Source organism: Ictalurus furcatus, chromosome 16 (assembly GCF_023375685.1).
Source record: "Ictalurus furcatus strain D&B chromosome 16, Billie_1.0, whole genome shotgun sequence".
NCBI classification, from domain to species: domain Eukaryota; kingdom Metazoa; phylum Chordata; class Actinopteri; order Siluriformes; family Ictaluridae; genus Ictalurus; species Ictalurus furcatus.
In genome coordinates this window covers 10678674-10704989 of record NC_071270.1, presented here as the reverse complement: position 1 = coordinate 10704989, position 26316 = coordinate 10678674, and the positions used below count along the sequence as shown (strand labels likewise).

The 26316-nt window shown below is 40.4% G+C and overlaps 1 protein-coding gene across 1 annotated transcript in view; it reads left to right on the top strand.

The window, feature by feature from the left end:
* b3glctb (beta 3-glucosyltransferase b) overlaps positions 1–26316 on the top strand; it is a 54280-nt gene that overhangs the window by 7793 nt on the left and 20171 nt on the right. The window contains exons 4-6 of the mRNA XM_053645532.1: positions 4021–4114; positions 6858–6950; positions 8294–8405. Of these exons, the coding sequence (XP_053501507.1) occupies positions 4021–4114; positions 6858–6950; positions 8294–8405 (299 nt within the window). The remainder of the gene's footprint in view (positions 1–4020; positions 4115–6857; positions 6951–8293; positions 8406–26316) is intronic.

The window sequence follows — 26316 nt, the reverse complement described above, 5'->3', positions numbered from 1 at the left end:
AAAGTGCGAATAAATAAAGCTCCTATTTCAAATAAATGAACAAATTACACTGGGTGTTTTCTCTTTCACTGTCTTTACTCATTTTTCTTTTCTTTTCCTCTATGGAGTGCTTGAGAGTAGGCTCTCTAAATAGAAATGGGGGTAGAGACAGGACAAATTTTTTTTTTATTTAAATAATAATTTTTTTTTATAAATAAATAAATAAATAAATAAAACAAATATTATGTTCTTACAAGAAACACATATAGACAGCAAAAATGAGATGGAGTGGGGAAAGTGGTAGGAGGGAAAATTTGTATTTAATCCTGTATCAAACACCAGTGCAGTCCATTTTCTTCTCTAAAAGTATGAATATAAAAATTGTGGCTATTGAGGAGATTGAAAAAGGCAGGGTTTTGTTAACAAAAATTGAGTATGGAGGTTTTGTTTTTGTAATCGTAAATATTTATGCTCCAAATATGGGGCAGAAGGAGTGAAAGTTTTTATGAAAAATGCTCTTCAAAATTTCAGCTAAAATGACTATAATTTTAAGAGGAGACTGGAACTGTACTACAGATTTTGTAGTTGATAGGAATGGAGAGGAGCCTCATGGCCAATCTACTGTGGTTCTCTTCAAAATGGTTAAAGAATTAGAAGTAATAGATATATGGAGAAAGAGAAATATAGGAGTAAGACAATATATATGGTTGAACATAGTGTATAATAAGCTTAGTGGGGCAAGATTAGATAGATTACATATAGGCAGACTATGGAACAATAGAGTAATGAATGCTTCTATTTTTCCCAATGGTTTTTCAGATGATCATATGGTTACCATTGATTTTAATATGAAACGTATGCTACAGCCCAGGTACTTTTGGCACTTTAACGTTAAATTGCTACAGGATGCTCTATTTTGTAAGAGTTTTAAAGTGTTGTGGGAAAATTGGAAATAGAAAAAGGTTTTTTTTTTTTTTTTTTTTTTTTTTTTTAAGTCTTAGCCAGTGGTGGGATGTAGGCAAAGTACAAAGGTTTTTGTCAAAGCAGTACCAGTACTGCAAGGATGAAGTCAACTATGCAAAAACTACAAAAGGACATCGATAAGCTAGAAAGAGATTTTGTTAATAATACGATTGCAAAGAGTGATGTTTTAAACAAGAGGAAAGATGAGCTTGGGTCTGTTTTGTTGGAGCAGGTAAATGGAGCTTTAATAAAGTCAGGAATTTGCTCCAAGTAAATTTTTCTTTAATCTGGAAAGAAAGACTGTCCCTCAGAAGCTGATGCATTATCTTTGCCATCTTAATGGAACAATAACAACAGACACACTGGAAATGAGTGAACTAGCAGTGGGTTTTTACTCTATGCTATACAACGCTGAGAACTGCGATCCTGAAAGTGCTGTTGATTTACTTAAAGTTTACCACAGCTGGGGCCTGATCAACAACAGGCCTTATGGTGAAATTACATTCCAAGATCTAACTGAGGCAATGAAATAGCTATCTACTGGACATTCTCCAGGAATAGATGGGTTACCAGCTGAGTTTTACCAAAAGAAAGGAAAGATTACCACGAAGTATTACTGGAATGTCTCAAGAGTAAGATTCTTCCAGTCAGCTGTCACTGTGCAGTTCTTTCCCTAAAAAATTGGAGGCTAGTTTCTTTGCGCTGTTTGAACTACAAGATATTGTCAAAATGTTTGGCAAACAGACTTAAAGGTTACTTAAGTTTGTTGATTCAGAAGGATCAGACATACTGTATTCCAGAAAGGTCAATTATGGACAATCTCCTTTTAATACGTGATGTTATCGGCTCTAACTTGATGATTATAACTTGGGTGTTCTTTCAATAGATCAAGAGAAAGCATTCAACAGGGTTGATCATAATTATCTTTTTAAAGTGTTGGGAGGTTTTGGTTTTGGCGATAAATTAATATCTTTTATTAGATTGCTGTATAACAATGTATCTTTAATGCTTAAAGTGGGTGGAGGACCAAGTGTTCTGATACATGTTTCAAGAGGGATTAGGCAGGGTTGTCCTTTGTCAGGACAGCTGTATAGTTTGGCTATTGAACTTCTTTTGTGTAAGCTTAGGAAAGAACTAAATAGAGTCTGGTGCAGGAAAAAGTTTTAAAGTGTATCTATCAGCATATGCTGATGATATAACAGTTTTCATTTCTGAACAGAATGATGGTGAATCTTTAAATGCAAGTATTAAGCAGTATGAAAAAGCCTCCACAGCTAAAGTTAATTGGGCGAAATGAAACCTTCACTTGAAAAAGTGAAGGTTTTATTATTGGGCAATGGAGTGGAAAAGGCTCCTGAGATGGGGAATAGAGGGGTTAAAAGTGTTGCAGGTTTTTCTTGGAAATGATCGGTTTCAAACCAAAAATTGGGATGGATTGCTGGAAAAGGTGTCAGCTCGATTGTCTAATTGGAAATGGCTATTACCACAATTGGAGTACAGAGGCAGAGTTCTGGCTGCTTCCATTTTATGACATAAGGTAATTGTCATGGAACCACCTGATGAACTGATTCGTAAAGTACAGAGAACAATTGTAGGTTTCTTCTGGAGTGGACAGCATTGGATATGGGCTTCAACACTTTCTCTACCAATTCAAGAAGGAGGTCAAGGCTTGGTGGATATTAGGAGCCGCATCTGAGCCTTCAGATTACAATCGGTACAGAGACTGCTCTACCATAACAATTTGGCATGGATACAAACTGCATGTCTAATCCTACACAGAGCAGGTAACCTTGGACTTGACAAACATATATTTTTATTAAAAAGTGATGAGGTGAGCCTGTCTGAGATCACACCATTTTATAGGTAATTGATACAAGCCTGGAAGATCATTTTAAAAGTGGAAAGTACTGTAAACGAGCGAGGGGATTGGGCTTTCGAAGAACCCTTATTGATTAATCCAATTATTCAAACTAGACTGTTGTCCTCAATAAGTGTACGTACATGTCTTTTAAGGAATGGAGTCACAAAGCTGGGGGGGGCCCTTGCATAAGAATGGATGGAGACCAGTGGAGACCCTTAAAGTGGTAACAGGATTATGGTCAACACGTCTTATTTCAAAGTTGAAGGCTGAAAACTTTGCTGTGTTACTAAGCAGCTACAGGAACGTTGTTGTAAGAAGACATCTACGGGGTAAAGGTGATGAGCAGGACTTTCCCAAATTTAGGATTTCTCTAGATATTAGTGAGGAACAAGAGGAAGAATCTGCCTGTTCCATTTTATCTTTCAAAACCCCTCAATTGGTAGACTTTGAGTTTACATCCAAGAAGGCACTGAACTACATTACGGTCAAAGTTCTGCATTTGAATTCTCTGAGACAGCAAAGAGCATCGATTTGTTAAGACCAGACTTCCTCGTGAGGGACAGGTGGAGAGCTCTGTATAAGCCGCTCATAGAAAAGTGGATGGCTGAACTACAGTGGAGGCTTGTCCACGGGGCCATAGCTATAGACAGACATGTGGCGCACCTGAGTACAGCAGTGGGTGGGGAATGTAAAATTTGTCAACAAGATAAGGATTTGGAGCATTTGTTTTTAAAATGTTCAAGATTAACTGATCTTTTTAAACTGCTTAATTCCTGGTTCCAGAGATTTGAGGAGGAGTTCTCTGACAAACTGTTCAATGGGGGACTTAAATATAGATATTCAAGTAGACGGAAAGTGTGTTTGTTGAATTACATGATAGGAACAGCAAAGTTAGCAATTTGAATAACACGGAAAAATCAAGATCTACAGCTTGCCTCCACAGATCCTGAGGGGCTGTTAGAGTTTAGTGGCTGCAAGGTTAGTTTTCTTATTACAAACTTATAAACAATGTGGAGTTTTTTCCCTGAGATTTAATTTTTTTTGAAGATGACTTGGTGTTTAATGTTTAAAGAGGTGTGTGTGTGTGTGTGTGTGTGTTTTAAAAAATGTTTTAATGTTAAAGCAAAGTAATTCTGATATGATAGAGTTTGGAGTAATTACTTTTTAATGCTACAATAAAGGTTGGTTAAACCTCTCTCTCTCTTTCTCTGTTTTAGAACTAAGAGAAGTTGTATTTGTGATTCAGAGTCAGAAGAACTCCTACCACATTGAAAGGGCAGAGCAGAGAAGAGCACACCTTTTGGACCAAGAGCCGGTAGATCCAGTTAATCTTTATCATAAATCACTATTCCATGGTTTTGTTTAGTTTTAATCACAGCCATCACACTCTGCACCCTAAAATGTAATCTGCAGAATTTATTTTCAGCTGCAAACAGCAGTAGCTAGTGTTAAAACCAAACAAAGCTAGTCTTTGCCAAATGCAGTGAGAGAGAATACTATGGGAATGGGAATACATCCAAATAAGCATGGATGATGGATGCTTTAACCTCTCAAAGCACTGTAAAATCCCTGAGACTGTCTGGATGTGGGAGGTGATCTGCATGTGCTTGTAGCTACTTCTGGAATATGCTTATTTCCCACAAAGCACTCTCTTCTAATAAATAAATAAAACATTTAAAATCCATTTGTAAAATGTACTAATGCCCTTTGATGAATTATAATTTGATTACTTCTGGTTCACATTGTTGCAGACGTCATAACACTTAGTTCAGTAGTTCAGTTATATGGTTGTTCCGCCTAGCTATGCTGTTCAAAACAAAGAATGGAGTAATTGATCATCTCGACATTAACCATGACAGGCACAGTTTTTCTGTGAATGGAAAAATAATTATCCACATTATATCTGTAGAATTGTCAACTGGCTCAAGCCTACCATGAGAGTTTTTGCAAAAAGTTTTGTCATTAGTAGGTTATCTATACCAAAGATTAAGTTAGATCACCTTTTTTTTTTTTTCCTATATCTGGTTTATATTAGACCCTGCTCTAGATTTTTTAAGCACCTGCCGCATGCCCTAAACGCCTTGACAGCAATTGTGAAAGACAGTGACATTTTTTTTTAATAATAATGATTAATCTGGCACTCTGTTTATTGATTGAATGCTTGGCTGCATTACTTTTGGCTGGAGGCTGTGTAACCATTTTGAGTCATTATTACGATTGGGCAATCAGAACAACACCTTTATGCGCTGTAATGCAGAGGTCATTTATACAGAGTGCGAGTCTTCAAACGTCATTTAAAAACCAAATATTATCATTTTATACCTGCTGTCACGAATCGAGGTTGAGCCAGAAGCAAGTGCAGATAATGACATTTAAACAAACGTACTATAAGACAAAGACACTAAGACAACTTGGTATAACACTGTGGCATGAAACAAAACACCGAGACATAAACGACAAGAGTCTAGGACAACGAAAGACAAGCAAACAGTGCAGACAAGGACTATATATACACATGAGTGCTCATTAACAAAACGTGAGTCAGGTGCAGGTGGTCTTGTGACAGCTAGTGCATTGCAGTGGCTGATGGGAAGTGGAGTCCAGAGTTTCTTGATACATGACAGAACCCTCCCCCAAGGGCGCTACTCCCGGAGCACCCAAAATTATACGTCCTCCATCTGGTGGTCCTGGCCCCCTGGGCAAAATGTCCCCAGCAAAACCAGGAGGCCGAGCGGCTTCCACAACGGCACAGGGAGGCAGAGATACTTCCTCGGCAGAACATGAGAGCGGGGCAACGTCCTCGGCAGAGCACGAAAGCGGGGCGACGTCCTCCATGGGACAGGAGAGGGGAGCGAGGTTCTCCATGAGACTCAAGGGGGGAGCGAGGTTCTCCGCGAGGCAAGAGGGAGGAACGATGCTCTCCGCGGAGCATGAGGGGGGAACGATGTCCTCCGTGGAGCAGGAAGGGGGAGCGACATACTGAGCGCAGCAAAGAAAAGGAGCGACGACCTCAGCCGAGCAGGGAGGCAGAGCGACGACCTCAGCCGAGCAGGGAGGCAGAGCGACGTCCTCAGCCGAGCAGGGAGGCAGAGCGACGTCCTCAGCCGAGCAGGGAGGCAGAGCGACGTCCTCAGCCGAGCAGGGAGGCAGAGCGACGTCCTCAGCCGAGCAGGGAGGCAGAGCGACGTCCTCAGCCGAGCAGGACGGCAGAGCGACGTCCTCAGCCGAGCAGGACGGCTGAGCGAAGACCTCAGCCGAACAGGACGGCTGAGGTCGTCGCTCAGCCTCCCTGTTCGGCTGTGGACGTCGCTCAGCCGTCCTGTTCGGCTGAGGTCGTCGCTCAGCCGTCCTGTTCGGCTGAGGACGTCGCTCTGCCGTCCTGCTCGGCTGAGGACGTCGCTCTCCCTCCCTGCTCGGCTGAGGACGTCGCTCTGCCTCCCTGCTATCCAGAGTTTCTTGATACATGACACCTGCCAGATGTAACATTCTAAAATCCTATTTCTTGATGTAAGGTTAGGTTTATGAATTGATTCATGTGAAGTACCCTGATTCATTTGTTCAGATGGATATGTCAAAGCTAAATTAAGCAAGGGCAGCATTAATGACTTGCCATGATAGCTCTTGCTAATTTAACACTAATTTGTTATATTGTTTAGTGAGGCTATGAACTTGCAAGGCCAGCTTCCTATGAACCTATAGTTCTATGAATCTATTTAGTATGAGATATACACAAAAAAATAAGAAATCAGGACGGGGCAAATATTTTTCACAGCACTGTAGTATATTGGAATTGAAATTAAACAATGAATATTAACTCAGACTTTCAGCTTTAATGCAAAAATGACACTTGGAATCAACTCTAGACCTTTTACCTTCTTACATGTACCATAACAATAACAATAACTTAGTCAAATAATTATGGACCTGACTGTATATAGTAATAAAATGTAAGTAAACAAACTACACATTGACTGCCTTCCAGACTGCCTACTTTTTAACATGTAGTATTGTGATAAAAATGGCTATTCTCCAAGGAAATTAAAGGTCTCATCAGCAGGTTTCTCTTGCAGAGCTCACCAGAGGTTGTGCTCCTCCATCAATTATCAGAATACAATGGAAACTGGGGGATTCTTCCTGTGCTGCCTCGGTGAGCACCATTTTTGTCCACATAGGAAAGGATACAGACATGTGAACAAGCACATTAATAGAAAACAATTTCACATACATAAAGGTTCTACATAGGAAGGGGAGAGTGACGTTAGAATTCTCTTAGTGTTAATTCACTATAGATAATATTTATTTATCTAATGAAATGCAATCATTCCTGCAATTTCAGACTTAAAATAATGTTTTAATATGTATGTTTTAATATCAGGCATTAAATCTTCTTTCTACAGCAACAGACACAGGCAAACCTACAGTGAACCTGAAAAGTTTACACACCCCTGTGAAAATGGCTGGTTTTTGTAATGTAAAAAAATTAAATCAAGATCAAAAACATGTCAGAACCATTTCCACCCTCAGTGTGAAATTACAGCATATAAAAATTAAGTGAAAAACAATCAGAAACATTTTAGGGAAAAATAAAAAAAAACTTACAATAACCTGGTTGCACAAGTGTGCACACCCATAAACTAACACTTTGTGGAAGCACCTTTTGATTTTATTACACCACTCAGTCTTTTTTGGGGTAAGAGTCTTAGCATGGCACATCTTGCAATATTTTCCCACTCTTTCCTGCAAAAACAATGTAGAGCCATCAAATTGTAAGGGCATCTCCTGTGTATAGCCTGCTTCAGGTCACCCCACACATTTTTAGTTGGATTCAGGTCTGGGCTCTGGCTAGATCATTCAAAAACTTTGATATTCTTTTGGTTAAGCCATTCCTTTGTTGATTTGGATGTATGTTTTGGGTAATTGTTATACTGAAAGGTGAAATTCATTTTCATCTTTAGCTTATTAACAGACACCTGAAGGTTTTACCTGAAAATTGACTGGTATTTGAAGCTTTTCATGAAGAAAAGCTGAAGAAAAGCAGCCCTAAATCATGATGCAGCCACCACCATGCTTCACCGTGGGTACTGTATAGTTTTCTTTTGGTAATGTGCTTTTTTTGCATGAAACATACCTTTTTGAATTATGGAATTATTATTCCTTTTGGAATTGGTATTTCACACTGAGGGTGGAAAAAGTTGTAATATTATCTTGGTTTAATTTTTTTTTTATGTCACAAAACCCGGACATTTTAACAGAGGTATGTACACTTTTTATATATACTGTAGATGTCAAGTTGGTGAAAACAGCTTGTTTGCGATTAGATTTTTTTTGTGCTTTCCCCATTCAAGAATAATTTCCATCTTTCCAAGTATGCTTGAAATATTTAATTGAGCTTGTCAGTCCTATCACTGTAGACATTCTATTTGACATTGAATTCCTTGTTTGTTTGTTTGTTTTTCAAAATTGAAACATAGTGGAGTGTTTGTTTTTCAGTCTGGCTGAAGGTTACTGCTGGAGGTCTTTGTGGATTTTTTTCCTTGAGGAGGAGACCATTGTCAATATAGCCAGACTGCTGCAAGTGCTCAGCAGATTTAACCCTGGAAGGGTAAGTTATTTTCCTATTCCACTACTTATATTTGCATTGGGCCTTTAGTAATATATAAATATATTATTTGTATATTTACAATGCAAATTTGTATTTTTAAGGCATGCTATTCCGGCATGCTGTTTTCAGCACCATGTGGTAATTTAACTGAGCAGCATTTGTTAAACCCTCATGAGCAAGTATTTTAACACTTAAAACATTCAAACAATAAAACTCTAATTATTGAATACACTGGTTGAAAATAAAATGGTTGTAATCTTTGATAATATCCTTGAGGGAAAGATAGCTAACAGGTTCCTTCAGTACAATTTAGAAACAGACATGCTTTTCTGTAGAAATCATTACTGATTCACTGTAAAGATAAATGACCAAATATATGTGGAATATATATGTTTTTTTACTAGCCTTATGTTTGTATCTTGAGACACTAGAGTGAGTGGGTACAACACCATGTTATCTTAGTTGCAGTAACAGAATTTAGCATGACATGGCTAGCGTGTTGCTACCAGGGGCGGATTTAGTAATTTGGGGGCCCTAGGCAAAATGTAGGAATGGGGCCCTCGTTTCAGTGTTTTAACATCGATATTTAAATTTTCAGCATTGATAGCAATAATCAGGGGTGAACTGGGGCCAAAAAGTGGCCCTGGACTTTCTGGCCCAGAGCGAACCACCACACCCCATCCCACAACACGCCACATCAAAATACACCGGCTCATTGATGATTAGACCAATTTTTAACACCGCTTACTAGCATAAAAATATAACACAATACAGAAACATAAAAGCTATTTAAACATATTTATTTGAACACTAACATGAATCCACATCTAATAATTTTACCCCCCAAATAGACCACTATTACTACTATAATAATAATAATAATAATAATAATAATAATAATAATATTACATTTATTTTCTAATTTTAGTATTATGAAATTAATCTTGATATTAGGCTTATATTAATAAATAAGAATATTTCACTACAACTACTAACCAAGAAAAAAACAATAAGTCATTGTATGGTACAGTAGGACAGCAGCTTATAAAATTTTCTTCTTTTTTCTAAATTGTGGTAATATTTAAACATATTTATTTGAAGTAGTAGTGAACATGAATACACATCTGAATGGCACACTATCATCATGTGACATGAAGTTCAGCTTTATTTGGAGAGAGAGAGAAACCGAGAGAGAGAGAGAATGAACCCTGCTGCCTGTCCCAGCTTTGCTGTTCTTTAGCTGCAAATCTAAAATAATCTGTAATGTTAGAGCTGTCAGCGCCTGCAGAACTACAACTTGCCTTCACGCCATAGGCAAAATATGTTAATTTAAAACACTTCACAGGCTTTGATAAAAACTTTTTGCTTTCCTCCCTCTTTCTCCTTTTTCAGCACTTTGCTTAATTTTTACTCTATCTGTACAATACACATGATGAGTTACTACTTTCTTCCTGAATCATTTCCACAAATATGCAGTGAAATTGTGGAATAGTCCAATGTAGTGGGTACTGGGGCAGAGGGGGCGGGGCCTGATACACTCATAAATTAAGCATTCTGATGGCATTTTAGCATATGGATTTTTAGAAAAACATAATTAATTAGCGAAATGAAAAAATAAAACTTTCTTAACCGTAAGTTTATGCAGCGTAGCATAATTTTGGTAGCTCAGGGCTCAAGGCAATTGCAGACCTTTGCCTAATGGGAGGTCCGGCTGTGGTTGCTTCTTTCTATAACATGTGTACTCTATGTGTCTGATAAATCATTCACCTAGTGTTACAGTATGCAGCACAGCAAGCAGTAAGTAAAAACTCCTTCCCTGTAAAATATTAAGTTTTCACTCTTTGTAAATAATGCAAAAATGTATTGCCACAAACAGGTATCTCACCTACTGCTGCGTGAAATGTGTTAATGATAACTAGATAAAAAGGACAAGTAACCAAAATTATAGTCTTTTCTTTTAATCTAAGCTATATAAGTGAGGGAAGACTACCTCAAATTCTTACCCTTGAGGATTATTATTTGGTGTATGGTGGATAAGTTAATCAGAGGATCAGAGAATATTTTAATGTATCTGTTTTACAGATTGCCCCCATAGTTCATGCTATACCACTTGGAAGGTGCTGGCTGGATGTGCACTGGCTCTCTTTCTGGCATTCAGCAGTTCACTGCTCATTTTTTACAACTCCTCCTTCCATTCACAGCCCCACTGCCAGATTTGTACATTCAAAGAGATCTTGTCAATCAATATCACTATCACTGAAAATAAAGAATAAAAATTAATGCGAATGAGAGAACCTACATTTTTTCTTCCCATGATCTTCAGGAAATTTGTATGATGCAACTTTCTGTTGCAACATGTGACTGGAATATTCCAAATATTTAATAGAGGGAATTTCATTCAGGTAATTGGGCAGAGTTAATATTGTGGAAGTAAAATGTAAATTTTTCATAACCTATAACACTATGTAACACAAATTTTGTTCCTAGGAATATGTGTTATGTGTCTAATTGCTTATGCCTCAAAAGTATTGAAAATGACTATTAATCTCTTCAGACTTTGCTTTTGTGACCAGCACACTGACATTTTGAAATTTATATATTTTAATTTTCACATGAAGTCAGAAAAAAACAACGTATCAAAATGAACATGTACAGTCAGAAAAATAAGTACATGATGAGAACATGATGGGAGACTACATTTGGGGGTTGCTTCATGAAAGTGATTTATAATATAATCGTAAATCTCAAAAAACTCAGAAATCTCACTTCTAATTCTTTTGTGGTCAGTTTTGTATGACTTTAGTATAAATACAGTCATGTGAAAAAATAAGTACATCCCATGGAAATTGTTGGCTTTTTTTGACATAGTTGGACAAGCAAACATTTGATCCTCTTTGAAAACTGCCTATTAACAAAGGTGATATTCTCTATCAAATGACACATAAAATTTTATTTTTGTAGTAAATCACAATTTAAATGAACAAAAAAACAAATCAGTCACATGGAAAAAGTAAGTACACCCCTACTTTTATCATACCTTCAAATCCATAAAATTATAATCAAGTGTTCAAGGGTGCCAGTGATTAGAACCTGCTTAGGGAGTGCAGGTGTTATTTATACCTCTCCCATATATAGTGTCTAGGGTTCCCTTTGTTACTGGAGTGTGTAGTGTCATCATGCCAAGATCTAATGAGTTCTGTAAGGCCTTCAGAGAAAAGGCTGTGGATGCCTCAGGGACTGGACAGCTTGCATTCATTGATTCAACTATGAATTCTGCATCATATCAAAGAGTGCTTGAAGATAATGTGAGGCCATCTGTCCGAAAGTTGAAGTTGAACCAGAAGTGAACCTTTCAACAGGATAATGATCCTAAGCAAATCTAGCAAGGAATGACTCAAAAAGAAGAAATGTTATGGAATGGCCTAGTCAAAGCCCAGATTTGAATCCCACTGAAATGTTGTGGGGGGATTTGAATGGGCAATACATGCAAGAAAACCCTTAAACATCTTGCAACTGAAAGAATATTGCATGGAAGAGTGGTAAAAAAATTCCAGCAAGCCAATGTCAGAGGCTGGTGGACAATTATGCAAAATGCCTTTAGAAGTTATTTCTGCTAAAGGGGGCAATACTAGCTTCTAAGGCTGTACTTACTTTTTCCACACCAGTATGTCACATCTATTGATATTTCTGTTGAATAAATGATTGAAAATGATTGAATTTTCTTTGTGGTTTTGTTCAAGTATATCAACTTTATTAATAGGCACTGTTTCAAAGATGATCAAATGTTTGCTTGTCCAAATATGTCAAAAAAAGCCAACAATTTCCATGGGATGTACTTATTTTTTCCACATGACTGTATTTATACTAAACTCATACAAAACTGACCACAAAAGATTTAGAAGTGAGAAGTTTTTTGAGATTTATGATTATATTATAAATCACTTTCACGAAGCAACCTGCAAATGTAGTCTCCCATCATGTTCTCGTTATGTTGTCCTTGTTACATTTACATTTATTCATTTAGCAGACGCTTTTATCCAAAGCGACTTTCAAATGAGAAAATACAAGCAAAGCGATATATCAAGCAGAGAACAATACAAGTAGTGCTACCATACAAGATCCGTTAATTGAGTTCCAGAAGAAGCAAAGTGTGCAGAGTAGAGGTGTAAGTGCCAGAGGAATTTTTATTTTTATTTTTATTTTTTTAAATGGGTTGGTTAGGTGTTCACGGAAGAGGTGGGTCTTTCACTGTTTTCTGAAGGTGGTGAGAGATCCTGCGGTCTGGATTGAGGTTGGAAGTTCATTCCACCACTGAGGAACAGTTTGAATGTTCTTGAAAGGGACCTTGAGCCATGCTGAGTAGGTACTACTAAGCGTCAGTCATTGATTGATCGCAGATTGCATGAGGGAACATAAGACTTCAGGAGAGAGTTGAAGTAGGAGGGTGCTATTCCAGACAAGGTCTTGTAGGTGAGAATATAGGCCTTGAATTTGATGCGGGCGGCTACAGGAAGCCAGTGGAGGGAGATGAAGAGGGGTGTGACATGGGTTCTCTTGGGCTGGTTGAAGATGAGGCGTGCTGCTGCATTCTGAATCATTTCAAGGGGTTTGATGGAGCTGGCCGTGAGGCCCGAGAGTAGTGAGTTGCAGTAGTCCAGTTTCCAGTAGCCTGTTCGGTGAGGTAGGGTCTGATTTTCTTGATGTTGTAAAGGATGAACCTACAGGACCATGCAGTTGTTGAGATGTGGTCTGTAAAGGTCAAGCTGTCATCGAGAATCACCCCAAGGTTCCTGGCCATCCTGGTTGGCTTGAGTGTGGTTGAGCCGAGCTGTACAGTGAGGTTGTGGTTGATTAAGGGACAGGCTGGGATGACAAGAAGCTCAGATTTTGCCAGGTTGAGCTTAAGGTGGTGTTCCCTCATCCAGACCGAGATGTCCGACAGGCAAGCAGAGATACGTGCAGAGACGGATGGATCGTCAGGCTGGAAGGACAAATAGAGCTGGATGTCATCAGTATAGCAATGATATGAGAAGCCATGAGACTCAATCACCTGCTCTAGAGATGTAGTGTAGATAGAAAAAAACAGTGGACCCAGAACTGACCCCTGTGGAACACCAGTTGTGAGTTGCTGAGTTTCAGAAATACCTCCCCTCCACGATACCTTGAAGGATCTGTCAGAGAGATAAGATTCCACCCAGCGCAGAACCGTTCCAGTGATGCCCAGGCTGGAGAGAGTTGACAGGAGGATCTGATGGTTCACAGTGTCGAAAGCAGCAGAGAGGTCGAGTAGGATGAGGACAGATGATCTAGAGGTTGCTCTTGCTAGTCGTACGGCTTCAGTGACGGAAAGCAGAGCAGTCTCTGTGGAGTGATTGCTTTTGAAACCAGACTGCTTGGTGTCCAGGAGGTTGTTCTGTGTGAGAAAATTGGAGAGTTGATTTAAAAAGGCTCTTTCAAGAGTTTTCGAAAGAAAAGGGAGGAGGGAAACGGGTCTGTAGTTTTCAACCACAGCAGGGTTAAGTGATGTTTTTTTAAGCAGTGGGGTAACCCAGGCCTGTTTAAATGAGGTAGGGTATGTGCCAGTAGAGAGGGATGTGTTAAAGATGTGTGTGAGTGCAGGTAATAGTGTGGGAGAGATGGACTGAAGAAGATGAGAAGGGATAGGGTCAAGAGTACAGGTTGTGGGACAGCTAAAGAGGAGGAGTTTAGAGATATCAGTCTCTGAGAGGGGAGAGAAGGAAGTCAGTTGGGAGTTACATGGAGGAGGAGCCAGTCTATTCATGTCTGGGGTTGAGAACTGGTTCCTGATTGATGTAACCTTGTTGGAAAAGAAAGTGGCAAAGTCATCTGCAGTGAGAGAGGTAGGGGAAGGGGGAGGAGGGGGACAGAGAAGAGAAGAAAACGTTTTGAAGAGAGTGCGGGTGTTTGGAGAACTGCCAACCTTCTCTTGGTAGTATGTGGCTTTAGCAATGGAGATGCTGTTGAAAAAAGAGGAGAGAAGTGTTTGGTAATTGGTTAGGTCGGTTGGATTATTAGATTTACGCTATTTCCTTTCAGATGCTCTTAGTTTGGCCCGGTTGTTACGCAGAGCTTCTGAGAGCCAAGGGCTAGAGGGCGATGTGTGAGCAGGTCTGGAGGTTAGGGGCAGATGCTGTCAAGAGAAGATGTTAGGGTGGAACATAGCATTAAGTCAAGTGAGGAGAAGTGGCTTTCAGAGGGAAGTAAGGTTGTGACAACGGAGGAGAAATGTGAGGGGGAAAGGGAGCGAAGATTGCGACGAAAGGAGATAGAAGGTGGAGACAGTGAAGGGGGTGAGGGGAGAGAAAAAGAGAACTGGATAAAGAAATGGTCAGAGGTGTGGAGAAGAGTAATGAGAAGATTGTGTGTGGTGCAATTATGTGTGAGGATGAGGTCGAGCTGTTTGCCGGCTTTGTGGGTTGCTGGTGTGGTGAACTGCTTGAGGTCAAATGTGGGAAGGAGAGCAAGAAAGTCAGCTGCATGTGGCTTGTCTAGATGAATGTTGAAGTCACCAAGGACCACAAGAGGAGATCTATCATCCGGGATGGTTGACAGTAGCATGTCAAATTCATCGATGAACTTCCCCAGTTGACCTGGAGGATGATAAACAACAAGAAAGTGCATTTTGGCAGGTCAGTGACTGTAACAGCATGAAATTCAAAGCAAGTGTAGGAGCAAGATGGAGAAAGACAGGTAAATTTCCATGTTTTGGAGAGAAGCAAACCTGTACCACCTCCTCATCTGTTGGGACGTGAGGTATGGGAGAGGTTGAAGTTGGAGGCTAGGGCAGTGGGTGTGGCAGTGTTCTCAGTATGGATCCAGGTCTCAGTCAGAGCCAGCACACTGAGGTTGGAGTGGGTTGCAAAGGCAGGAATGAAATCTGCCTTGTTGACGGCAGATTGGTAGTTCCAAAGTCCGATAGAGAATGAGAGGGAATCTGCAGAGGCCACATTCAGAGAGCGTAGGTTGTCTAAGTTGTATACTTTTCTGGGAGTATGCCGCGGTCTGCGCCTATGGCAAATAACAGGGATAAACTGATGAGACATGTTGGTGTTAGTACCTGTGTAAACAGGTAAACAGCAAGAGAAATAAAGGGGGGGGGGAAAGTATACTTAGCAGGACGAGTGGTGTCTTGTCGGTGTCCTTGCTTGGTGGACTCGTGCAGGTAGACTCGCAGGTCTTCACACGACAAGGGCTGATGCTTCCGCCTCAGCGTTTCTTAATTCTTAAATACTGCGTTGCTTCACAGCTGAGCACACTTCTTTAATTAGCAAAACAAAGAGTTGTCGCGTGAACAAGCCACTCCCGACCAAAACCGAATATGAATACTGGAATTAGCTTTAATCTAGCAATGTGTACACAGCTCGTAGCAACAAGCAAGCGCAGTTACAGCTTCTAGCAGCATTCAAAGTCCAGTATTCGATTGCCTAGTTCCTTTGAGTAGGCTCCCATATTCTCCTTGAATTTATCAAGATGAGCATCAAGAATATTGACTGAGATAGAGGTTGACAGATTGATTGGTTTTGCCAATTAATTGGCACTGATACCCAATTGCTGGAACTATCGGTAATATCCACACCAATAGTTTTTCCCGGTTGTGTCCTTTGCAGTAGTGGCTGAAAAGGGTCTGCTGCCATTATACATTTTAGCAGGTACTGCCCAACTTAGTTATTGGCATCGGTGAAATCCAATATCGGTCGACCTCTACTTTGAGAGACATCCTGAAGCCCACTGTGCCGTAGTTCCCTTTCAAAGGGAACTGAACATTGCCTGAGCTACACTCTGTGGGAAGCACCCTCGCGCATGATCTGAAGCTTGTGTAACATCATGCCTATTTATAGACCCGCCGTGATCAGGTGACGTGGCAATTAAGCGCGTCGCGTGATATAAAAATGGCACCTGTGAACCGTGCCGTCAGTCTTGTTATCTTCAGTAAGACTGCATGTCGGTCATTTGTGTAACGCTCGCAAAAAGACTCATTTCCTCGGTATATTTCGAATAAAAAATCTCTTTCCTTTTTGTCCCTTTAAAAAAAGAGAGAGAAAAGTATGATTGAGAGAGAATTCAGGAAGTGTGTTAAGACTTGCTCATGTTTCATCATGGGGACAGACAGACACACTTTCTACGTGAAGTGTCTAGTGGTGGAGCACGTATCTGGGCTGACCGCTGCCGAGCCAGCCAGCCGACTCAGGTCCTGGGGATCTCGTATGGATCTGGAACAGGAGCCAGAGACGAGTGCTGCTCTATCTCATTCTGTGTCTTCCAGGTCTGGCCATCCACTGGATTTTGGAGCTCGCATCGTGACTCCTCCTTCCGCTATGGAAAGCCAAAAAAAAAAATCCTTTCTGACTCCGAGGAGTCAGAAGGTTGTGCTAAAAACTGAGAGCAGCTCTGAAGCATATAAAAAGTTGCTTGAAGTGATTACTAAGGCTGGATGAGCTTTTTTCTCCTCAGTGAAAATAAATCTCCCTCACACTGCAGAAAACTCCCCTTTTTTCCAGAAGTGCATGACAAAATATCACGCTTCTGGGGAAAACCATACATAAGCCATATTTATAACGCCGCGATTTCAGATTATTCGCCCATCGTGGGGAATGAACGGTACAGCTATTTAGCTATGCATAAGGTGGAGGAGGCGCTTGTAAGCTACCTCTCTCCATCGACGGCAGGTAATTTAGGGGGGCTGGCTTTGCCATCCAAGCCATGTAAGATGGCCGCGGCATTGGTGGGCAAGGCCTATGCAGTAGTGGGTCTTGCTTGTGGGTCACTGCATACAATGCCTACCAAGCAGAGCTGTAGAGTGAGCTCGACATATGGCGGCATTCAGCCAGTTCCTTCCCTGTTGTGTCGAGTTCACTGGGGCATCCACGAGTGGAGTGCTAGTGCAAGGGAGGCACAGAAAGTGCCTTAGAAGGTGTGGTGGCCTGCCCCCCTCCCCAGACAGCTAGGGGAACCAGGTGGCCACAGTCACAGCCTGCTACTAGGCGTGATCTGAGAATGGTCATAAAGATCAAGCAGACAAAGGAGAAGTGGTCCTGAGGGACATATCAGGGGACATGAGCTTGTTAGGGAGGTTAACCCCCAGTACTACTGTAGGGCCTCCGCTAGCCCAGCCTTGTTCCAAGTTTTCAGTCTTCTCTGGTCAGCGAGCTGTCACAGGGCAACGAACATCTGATGCTTTCCCTCCAATAGAATGTGGAAAAGTTATTGTCACCAAAAGACCATCTGGTAGTGTGGAAACTACCTCCAAATGTGTCTCCATGGGTTCTGTCTACCATAGAAAAGGGTTACCGGGTCCAGTTCACAACTTTCTTCCTCAATTGAGAGGTCACCATTGAGAGGTGTTAGTTGTGACAGACAACACAGTGTTGGTCTCATAACAACCACCAGGGGGAATTATGTTTGCGCCCCTGTTCAGGCAGGCGCAACTAATTCTTCTCTGGGCAGAGGAAAAGTTTTTGTCAGTGAGTGCAATGTACATTCTGGGCAACTGGAATGTGGGGGCAGACATCCTGTTGAGGCAGGGGCTGAGCCCAGGGATTGGAGGCTCCACCCACAAGTGGTGGAGTCCATATGGCGGAGGTTTGGCCAAGCAGAAGTGGATGTGTTCTCCTCCGAGGAGACAACACACTGCCCCCTGTGGTTTGCCCTCACTCCTCCCACACCATTGGGGCTGGACAACATGGTGCAGACGTGGCCGAGGTCACATCTGTATGTTTTTCCCCTGATCGCTCTGCTCCCAGAAGTTCTAGCCAGAGTTCACCAAGACTGTCTATGTCTGCTGCTAGTAGCACCTTATTGGCCAGCTCAAATATAGTTCAAATATTGTCAGAGATAATATCCCTGCTGGGTGGCACTCCTTGGGAGATTCCCATCTGCAGGGATCTACTTTCTCAAGCCAGAGGGCTGATTTATCACTCTTGGCCGGAACTATGGAAACTGTGGGTCTGGCCCCTGAGGAGCACCAGCTCATAGATTCTGGTCTCGCAACTGAGGTTGTAGAGAATATATTGAACGCTAGAGCACCATCCACAAGGAAATTGTATGCGCTCAAGTGGTGACTTTTGTCTCGTGGTCTGAGGAGCGTCTGCTAGACCCAGTGAACTGTGTAATAGCTACTGTCTTGGAGTTCTAACATGGATGTTTCTTAGCAGGGTTGGCTCCTTCTACATCAAGGTCTATGTGGTCACCATTTTTGCAAGCCACACCCCTATTGATGGAGCCTCTGTGGGGCAACATCCTCTATCTTTGAGGTTTATGCATGGTGTCAGGTAGCTGAGGCCTATCTGCAGACCATGAATACCTTCCTGGGACTTTTCTGTGGTCTGGGAAGGTCTGTCAAGTGCCCCATTTGAGCCCTTAGAGTCAGCCTCAGAGAAGCTTCAGAGTAGCCTCAGAGAAGCTTCAGAGAAGCTTCAGAGCTTAAGAGTAGCTCTTTGGCTGGCCCTGGCATCCCTCAAGCGAGTAGGAGATCTACAAGCTCTCTCTGTTGTCCCTTCCTTGACTTTGCCCCTGGATTAGCCAAGGCCTTCCTATATCCTAGGCCAGATTATATTCCTAAAGTGCCTATGTCTGCTGCCCAGCCAGGAGTGTTGCAAGCTTTCTGCCCTCCTCCGTTCCTCACACCGGAATAAGAGAAATTGCACCTACTGTGTCCAGTAAGGGCTCCTGTACTTAATTCGACCACTCCAGCCAGTGGCATAAGTTGGAGCAACTGCTGGTCGCAGCGTTCAGCTCACGCAACGTCTCGTTCCCTTCTCAGGGAACAGGGTTACATGAGTAACCCAGCCGTTCTTCACCATAGTCTCAATCATAGTTTTTGGCTTTGTGAGTGCCCAGGAAGCTCCAAACCACTGTGACGAAACTGTTGTCTTTACGTATTTTCCAGAACATCTCCAGACCTGTAAAACTTTCCAGAACAGTTTTCTAATTATAATAGAGACCACAACTGAGCCCACAACTGAGCCCAGCACTTTGATAGTGGGGACTCCATTATCAGAAACATTGGCAGCAGGATGACTACCACTTGCTGCCTTCATTTCTTTGGTAAATAAGGAACTTCAGAGCATTCTGCTAGAGCATAAGACTCTAAATCGGGTTATTACATGTTGAAGAAAATGATATTCAGAAAGAACTACTGAAGAGGGATTTCAATTAACTCTTTGAAATACTTGAAAGATTAAAAGTTCAGTCATTCATCTGTGGACCACTCCCAGCCAGAGGAATGAATATGTTTTTTCATTTGCTTGATCTGAACACATGGCTACACAAAACCTGCAACATCAGAGGACTGAACTACATCGACAAATTTAATCTTTTCTGGAGTCAAAGTAATCTGTTTAAATCAGATGGCCTGCACCCAAACAGGATTTGAGCAAGAGTGTTAAATGATAATATCCTCTTCTCCCTCCTTCATCCATCTGCAACATGTGCCAATCCTCTCAAACTCAATGGCACACAAACACCACTGCAGTGTCTGGATGAAACAGGACCGCACTTCAATATCTGGATGGACATTTGGTTAACACACCCCACAAGGACACAGTGCAGCCAAAACACCCACCCACTTAGGAACACAACCCAGGCTGAGCCCCTCCGACAGAGTGTTCAGCAGTTGGACTTTGACAAATTAGAATGGCTCCAAGATACAGGACTGAAGGATGAGTTCCTGGAAGAAAGCAAAGGAAGTCAAGATATCATGCTTCAGCCTCCAAAAATACTGGAGGCACAGTCACTCTCATGTGACACTATCTCCCTCTCATCAACATCACATTCACCTCTTCTGAGCTTCTCTAAGATAATGGAGGAACTGGTCTTTACTGAAACAAAACTATCCCACTCCATTGCATCGAGCCCCCAGACACCAAGAAAAAAATGGAAGGCCCCTCTACCACCAAAATCTATGGGCCCTCCTTCATCTGAGAGAGCTCTCCGGCCGCTGCCACAACATCAGGGCCCACACCGTCCTTCATCTGTTCTGGGTAAACAGCAAACAACTGATAACAGCTCCCAGCGATATGTGTTGGGACCATGCTACAGTAGTAGCAACATTCCTCAATGTTCACAGAACAAGCAGGAACCCAATGTCCCTTTAGTTTTATCTATATCTTTTGTGTCATTAGTCCTTCTTAAGGTGTACAGCAAACCTGTGTTATCTGTTGCCTATTAGACATCTATCTGAAATTACTGTGGAACCAAAAACAGAAATTGTTAAGCTGGCACTTTTAAACATTTGCTCACTTAAAAAAAGTAATTTTTAGTCAGTGATCTCATCACCACAAACAACTTGAATTTTATGTTTCTAAATGATTCTTGGTTAGATGACAGCTTTAGTGCAACAGTCCTCAATTAATCGGCCCCTACAAACTTTACTTATATGAGTTCCTGTAAAGCTGTTAGGAAAGGTGGAGGAATAGCTGCAATATTTAAAAGGGTCATGAAACCTCCCTCTTTCAGCTCAAGTCTACCTCTCAATGTTGTTGCAGCTTAAATTCAGCTTAAATGGGTGTGGATGGCTGAGCGAAGAAGGGAGGGGGAAGGGGTGTGGCAGGGAAAGGCAGAAGAGGGGGCATGTATCATTGCGTAGACGCAAACTGCTTTCATAAGCAAGTCCGAAGTCCACCATTCTCCAATTCTCATAGCTCTCCAGAATAAACACACTCGAACTCTTACACCACTGAAACAAATACCGCCGACCCATTTGAACGCCTCTCTCATCTACTACATCTGTAGGAAAGCACCATGTGCTGTCAGGAATAATTAAGAGACAGCATCTTCTCATAGGATAAGAACACGCACGCTCATGAATAATTATGAGACACCGACAAGTCATCGAAGTACTATAGTACATTGCCACGTTACTGCCTGTGACCGAGATTTTAAACCAGGAAGACGAAAATAGCGGAAAAAAGTTCAAAATTAACCAGCTTTCTCCTACAATTAAAATTAACAGATGCAAAGATTGTCTTTTATGATGTGCGATACGAACACCTCTGTTAACATCTCAGAAAATGTAATTTAGTGTTTCATGACGCTTTAAAGATGTCTTTCAATGCATCACTTGGTCTTTCAATGTGTCACTTGGTGATTACTAGTCATTTGAGTATCTCAGTATTGTACTAAAAGGTGCTGCACAGATTTTATTCTTAATTATTTATAGGCGCCAAAATACTCTTCTACATTTGATGATTTTACAGAACTTATATCAGCAACTTCATCTGAATTTGACTGTTTTATTATTGCAGGAGATATAATAATAATATCCATATAGATCATTCTGAAAGCAGCACTGGCAAAGAGCTCATATTTGTTTTAAAAACTTTTGATCTAACTCAGCACGTGAGTGGACCCAGACAAAATCGGGGCCACACTCTGGATCTGCTCATTAGTAAGAGTCTAACGTCTCATCAACTGTTATTAAGGATGTGGCTCTATCTGATCATTATTGTGTTTTCTTTGATATATTGATTTCTCCTGTCACAGAAACTAGATTTGTCACAGTCAAAAAGAGGTACATAGATAAGAATACTAGTGTTCAATTTAAGAAGGCTATATCTATGACACCAAGTATATCTGCAGACTCTGTTGTTGTTCTCCTTGATAATTTTAACTCAAAAGTTAAAAATACTATTAATGACATTGCTCCTGTAAAGGTCAGGAAGATGACTGGTAAGCGTAAGGCACCTTGGAGAAACACAAACCAGATGAAAGCACGAAAAGAAAATGCAGGAAAGCCGAACGCTTGTAGTGGAAAGCAAAACTTGAAGTACATTATAACACCTATACAAACAGCCTCCATACTTTCAATGCATAACTATGCACAGCTAGATGGACCTACTTCTCAAACATTATAAACAGCAACATCAACAACAGATGTATTCTTTTTGATAGAAATTAATAAACCCACCACCAGTCTGACTGCATATGCAATGAGTTTGCATCTTTTTTCAAGAAAAAATTTATGACATTAGAATGGCGATCAGCTCGTCCTCATGTTGCACCGAAGTTAGACAGCACTCACCAAGACAACTTCACAAGTATGTCAATATGTATACTTTTGAGGAAATTGATGCCAAAAATCTAGAAGAAACAGTACAGCAGCTTAAAACATCAAACTGCTGTCTCGACACACTCTCTACATCTTATTTTAAGTGTTTTGAAAAAGATCTTATTTTAAGTGTTTTGAAAAAGATCTCTTAGACATAGTAAATGCCACACTCCTCTCAGGCACTTTTCTGAAATCCCTGAAAACCGGAATTGTTAAGCCTCTTCTGAAAAAGAGCAACCTGAATAGCATGGTTTTAAACAACTATAGACCAATATCAAATCTTCCTTTCATAGGCAAGATCACTGAAAAGGTTGTTTTCAATCATCTGAACCGATTTCTATCCTCAAATAGCTATTTGGACAATTTCCAATCTGGTTTCCGGCAACATCACAGCACAGAGACGGCACTCACAAAGATAATTAATGATATTTGATAAAATACTGATTCAGGCAAAATAACCGTGCTGGTATTATTGGATCTCAGTGCTACTTTTTACACTGTTGACCACAATATACTCCTAGGCAGACTGGAAATCTGGGTAGGGCTCTTTGGGACGGTCCTTGGCTAGTTTAGGTCATATCTGGAAGGGAGGGGTTTGTGTGTGAATATAGGCAGCTATGAATCTAAGTCCCATGACGTATGGAGTCCCACAAGGCTCAATTCTCGGACTGCTGCTGTTCAACCTGTATATGCTCCCTCTAAGCCAAATTATGAAGTGGAACAAATTGCATACCATAGCTATGCAGTCAACACCCAGACCTTTCTAGCCCTGTCGCCTAATGATTACCACCCTATAAACTCCCTGTGCCAGTGACATTTGACATTTATGGCATTTGGCAGATGCCCTTATCTAGAGCGACTTACATTTATCTCATTTATCTCATTTATACAACTGAGCAATTTAGGGTTAAGGACCTTGCTCAGGGGCCCAACAGTGGTAGCTTGGCAGTGCTGGGGCTTGAACCCCTGACCTTCTGATCAGTAACCCAGAGCCTTTAATGAATGAAATGATGAAATTGCTCAGTGCCTTGCAAAGTGCCTTGATGAAATTAACAATTGGATGTGCCAAAACGTCCTTCAGTTAAAGACAAAACAGAAGTCATTGTATTTGGAAATAAAGATGAAAGTCTCAAGTTGAACACGTACCTTGACTCCAGGGCTCTAAAGGCAAAAAATCAAGTCAGGAATATTTGTGTCATTTTGGAGTCTGATCTAAGTTTCAGTAGTCAAGTGAAAGCAATAACCCAATCAATCTACTATCACCTGAAAAATATAGCGAGAAGTAGGTGTTTCATTTCCAGTCAAGACTTCGAGAAACTTATTCATGCATTTATTACCAGCAGGATGGATTACTGCAATGGACTTCTCACTGATCTTAGACAGTTGCAGCTCATTCACAATGCTGCTGCCAGGATTCTCACCCGAACCAAAAAATCTGAGCATGGTACTCCAGTCTTCAGGTCTTTACACTGGCTACCAATTACATTCAGAATTGATTTTAAAGTACTATTACTAGTTTATGAATCACTGGAACCCGTGGCCTAGGACCTAAATACATTAAATATATGTTTACTGAATATAAACCGAATAGGCCTCTCAGATCATTAGGATCAGGTTAGTTAGAAATAAAAGAGTTCACTCAAAACAAGATGAGACATTCAGTATGTTTACATGGACAACAATAATCCAATATTAAACTGATTAAGACAATACTCTGATTAAGAAACTACCATGTAAACAGCAATTTTTAATTACCTTAATCCGAGTAAGGTCATACTCGAAGTAAACACAAATCGAATTAAGATATGTGGAGTACTCCTGTTTTAGTCACATTATCGACGTGTATTTTAGACATGTAAACACCTTAATAACACTATTAACGTCGTGTGGGAGTTTTTGCCGCATTTTGCGACAGGACACGATCACACATGTCAGTGCTCAACCGTTTTACAGCAAACAAGGCTGCGTCCCAAACCACCTAGTTACCTACTATAGGCCAGCAGTAGACGAAATACATGTATCTCGGCTACTATATAGAAGGTAAGTACACGGTTTGGGACACAGCCAACGGCTTCAAGCAGTCGTATATATTTGCACATATAGCATGACAAATAATTAACCGCGTTTGAAGCGTTCGTAAAATTTTTTAATAAAAACACCCAAAACTGTATACGGTTCCATAACAAAGATGAACTGTATGTTGATACGTGAAATTCTGGAGGGAACGTCAGACGGCATGGTGTGGGGACGTAATGATGTGTGCTGTTAATCGAACTATGTTCTATAACATGTAAAACGGGAATATGAAAGGAGTATTCTAAAAGCGACTCATGTAAACACCTTAATCTCAGTATTGTCTTACTCAGAATAAGATCAATAATTATTATTATTGATTATTGATTAATTATTATTATGCTACCTATGGCTGGAACCAGCTTCCAGAAGAAGTAAAGCCAGACTGAAAACACATTTACTGACTGAACACTATGCGGCACTCTACTGATTGATCTATATCATTTTAGCTATGTAACTTTTCCCCCTTTTTACCCGTTACATATTTTAAAATTCTTTTTTTATCTACTGCTCATTTTAATGTTTTTTTTCAAAATGTTATTTCTTACTTTAATTTCTTGTTCTTATATTTTTACTACCTTGTATTTTCTTTATCATCTTTATGTAAAGCACTTTGAATTACCATTGTGTATGAAATGTCCTATATAAATAAACTTGCTTTGCCTTGCTCAGAAACGCAAAGGGGGAATAATAGCCATTTTCTTTACTTCTGCAGTTTAAGCAATTAGGAAATAACAGTTACTAAAAAATTATACATCGTCTAATGGATGAATAAAAAAAAGTATGTTTGAAACATGAGTTAAATGGTATCACACACTAATGCAAAAATAATAAGATTGTAATACTAATGATTCTATTTCAAGGCAAAATTTGTTGCAATATAATTTGTTTTAAAATCTGAAACATGCACGTATATTGTTGTGAGGGAATTTGTGAATGTTTTTTTATGTTTACATAAAATATTTATAAAATGTAATATCAGTGGGCAGCTAATGGTACTCCAACTGTTGACTCACCAAAATACAGTTCTATATTTTACAAAAGTTACTTCCAGTCCTCTTATTTGATTGAACAAGCAGCACTGGTATGTTTCCCTGTTTGTATCACTCACCTTGTCTGTGTTTGCTGCATAAAATTCCAATTCCATTTATCATTTCATTTGCAAATATTCTACACTGACTACGGGCTGTAATAACTCTCTATCCAGCTGTGGCTTCTTTAGGAACTGTTTTCGTTGACGGAGCAAAAATCAACAAAATATTTGGTCATATTGTGTCTGAAATGTTAGTCAATATTCTGTACAACAGCACTCTTCCTCATGTGATATTGCATAATTATATACAGGTAATTAACATTAGAATGTTTTCTAGGTCAGTTATTAAAATAGTCTATTAATACAAGCCTACTGAAAGGACAGTTTCTAAGTTTGTAAGGTTTTACATTTTAGTCCCCATTTTTGGCCTCTTAACTGCTGTTGTTTCTTAATTTATCTGCCACTCTAAACTAATTGAACAGCCCTGCTCAAGTTGAATCCAGCAAGTTGGTGGCGGTATGGATCAGCTGAAATCAATGATCCAGGACCTGACACCATGCAACCCAGCGGCTTGTATTTCTCAAAAAACTCCTCCTTATAGCTCAGTGACTAGTCATCCTCCTCACTTCTTATCTGAGAAGCACAAGAATGTTATGTCTAGGACATATCTGAGAGGTTCTGTCAGGTTCTAAGATGACCTACCAGTTACCATTTTTGGCTCTTGCCTTGAGCAGTGTCTG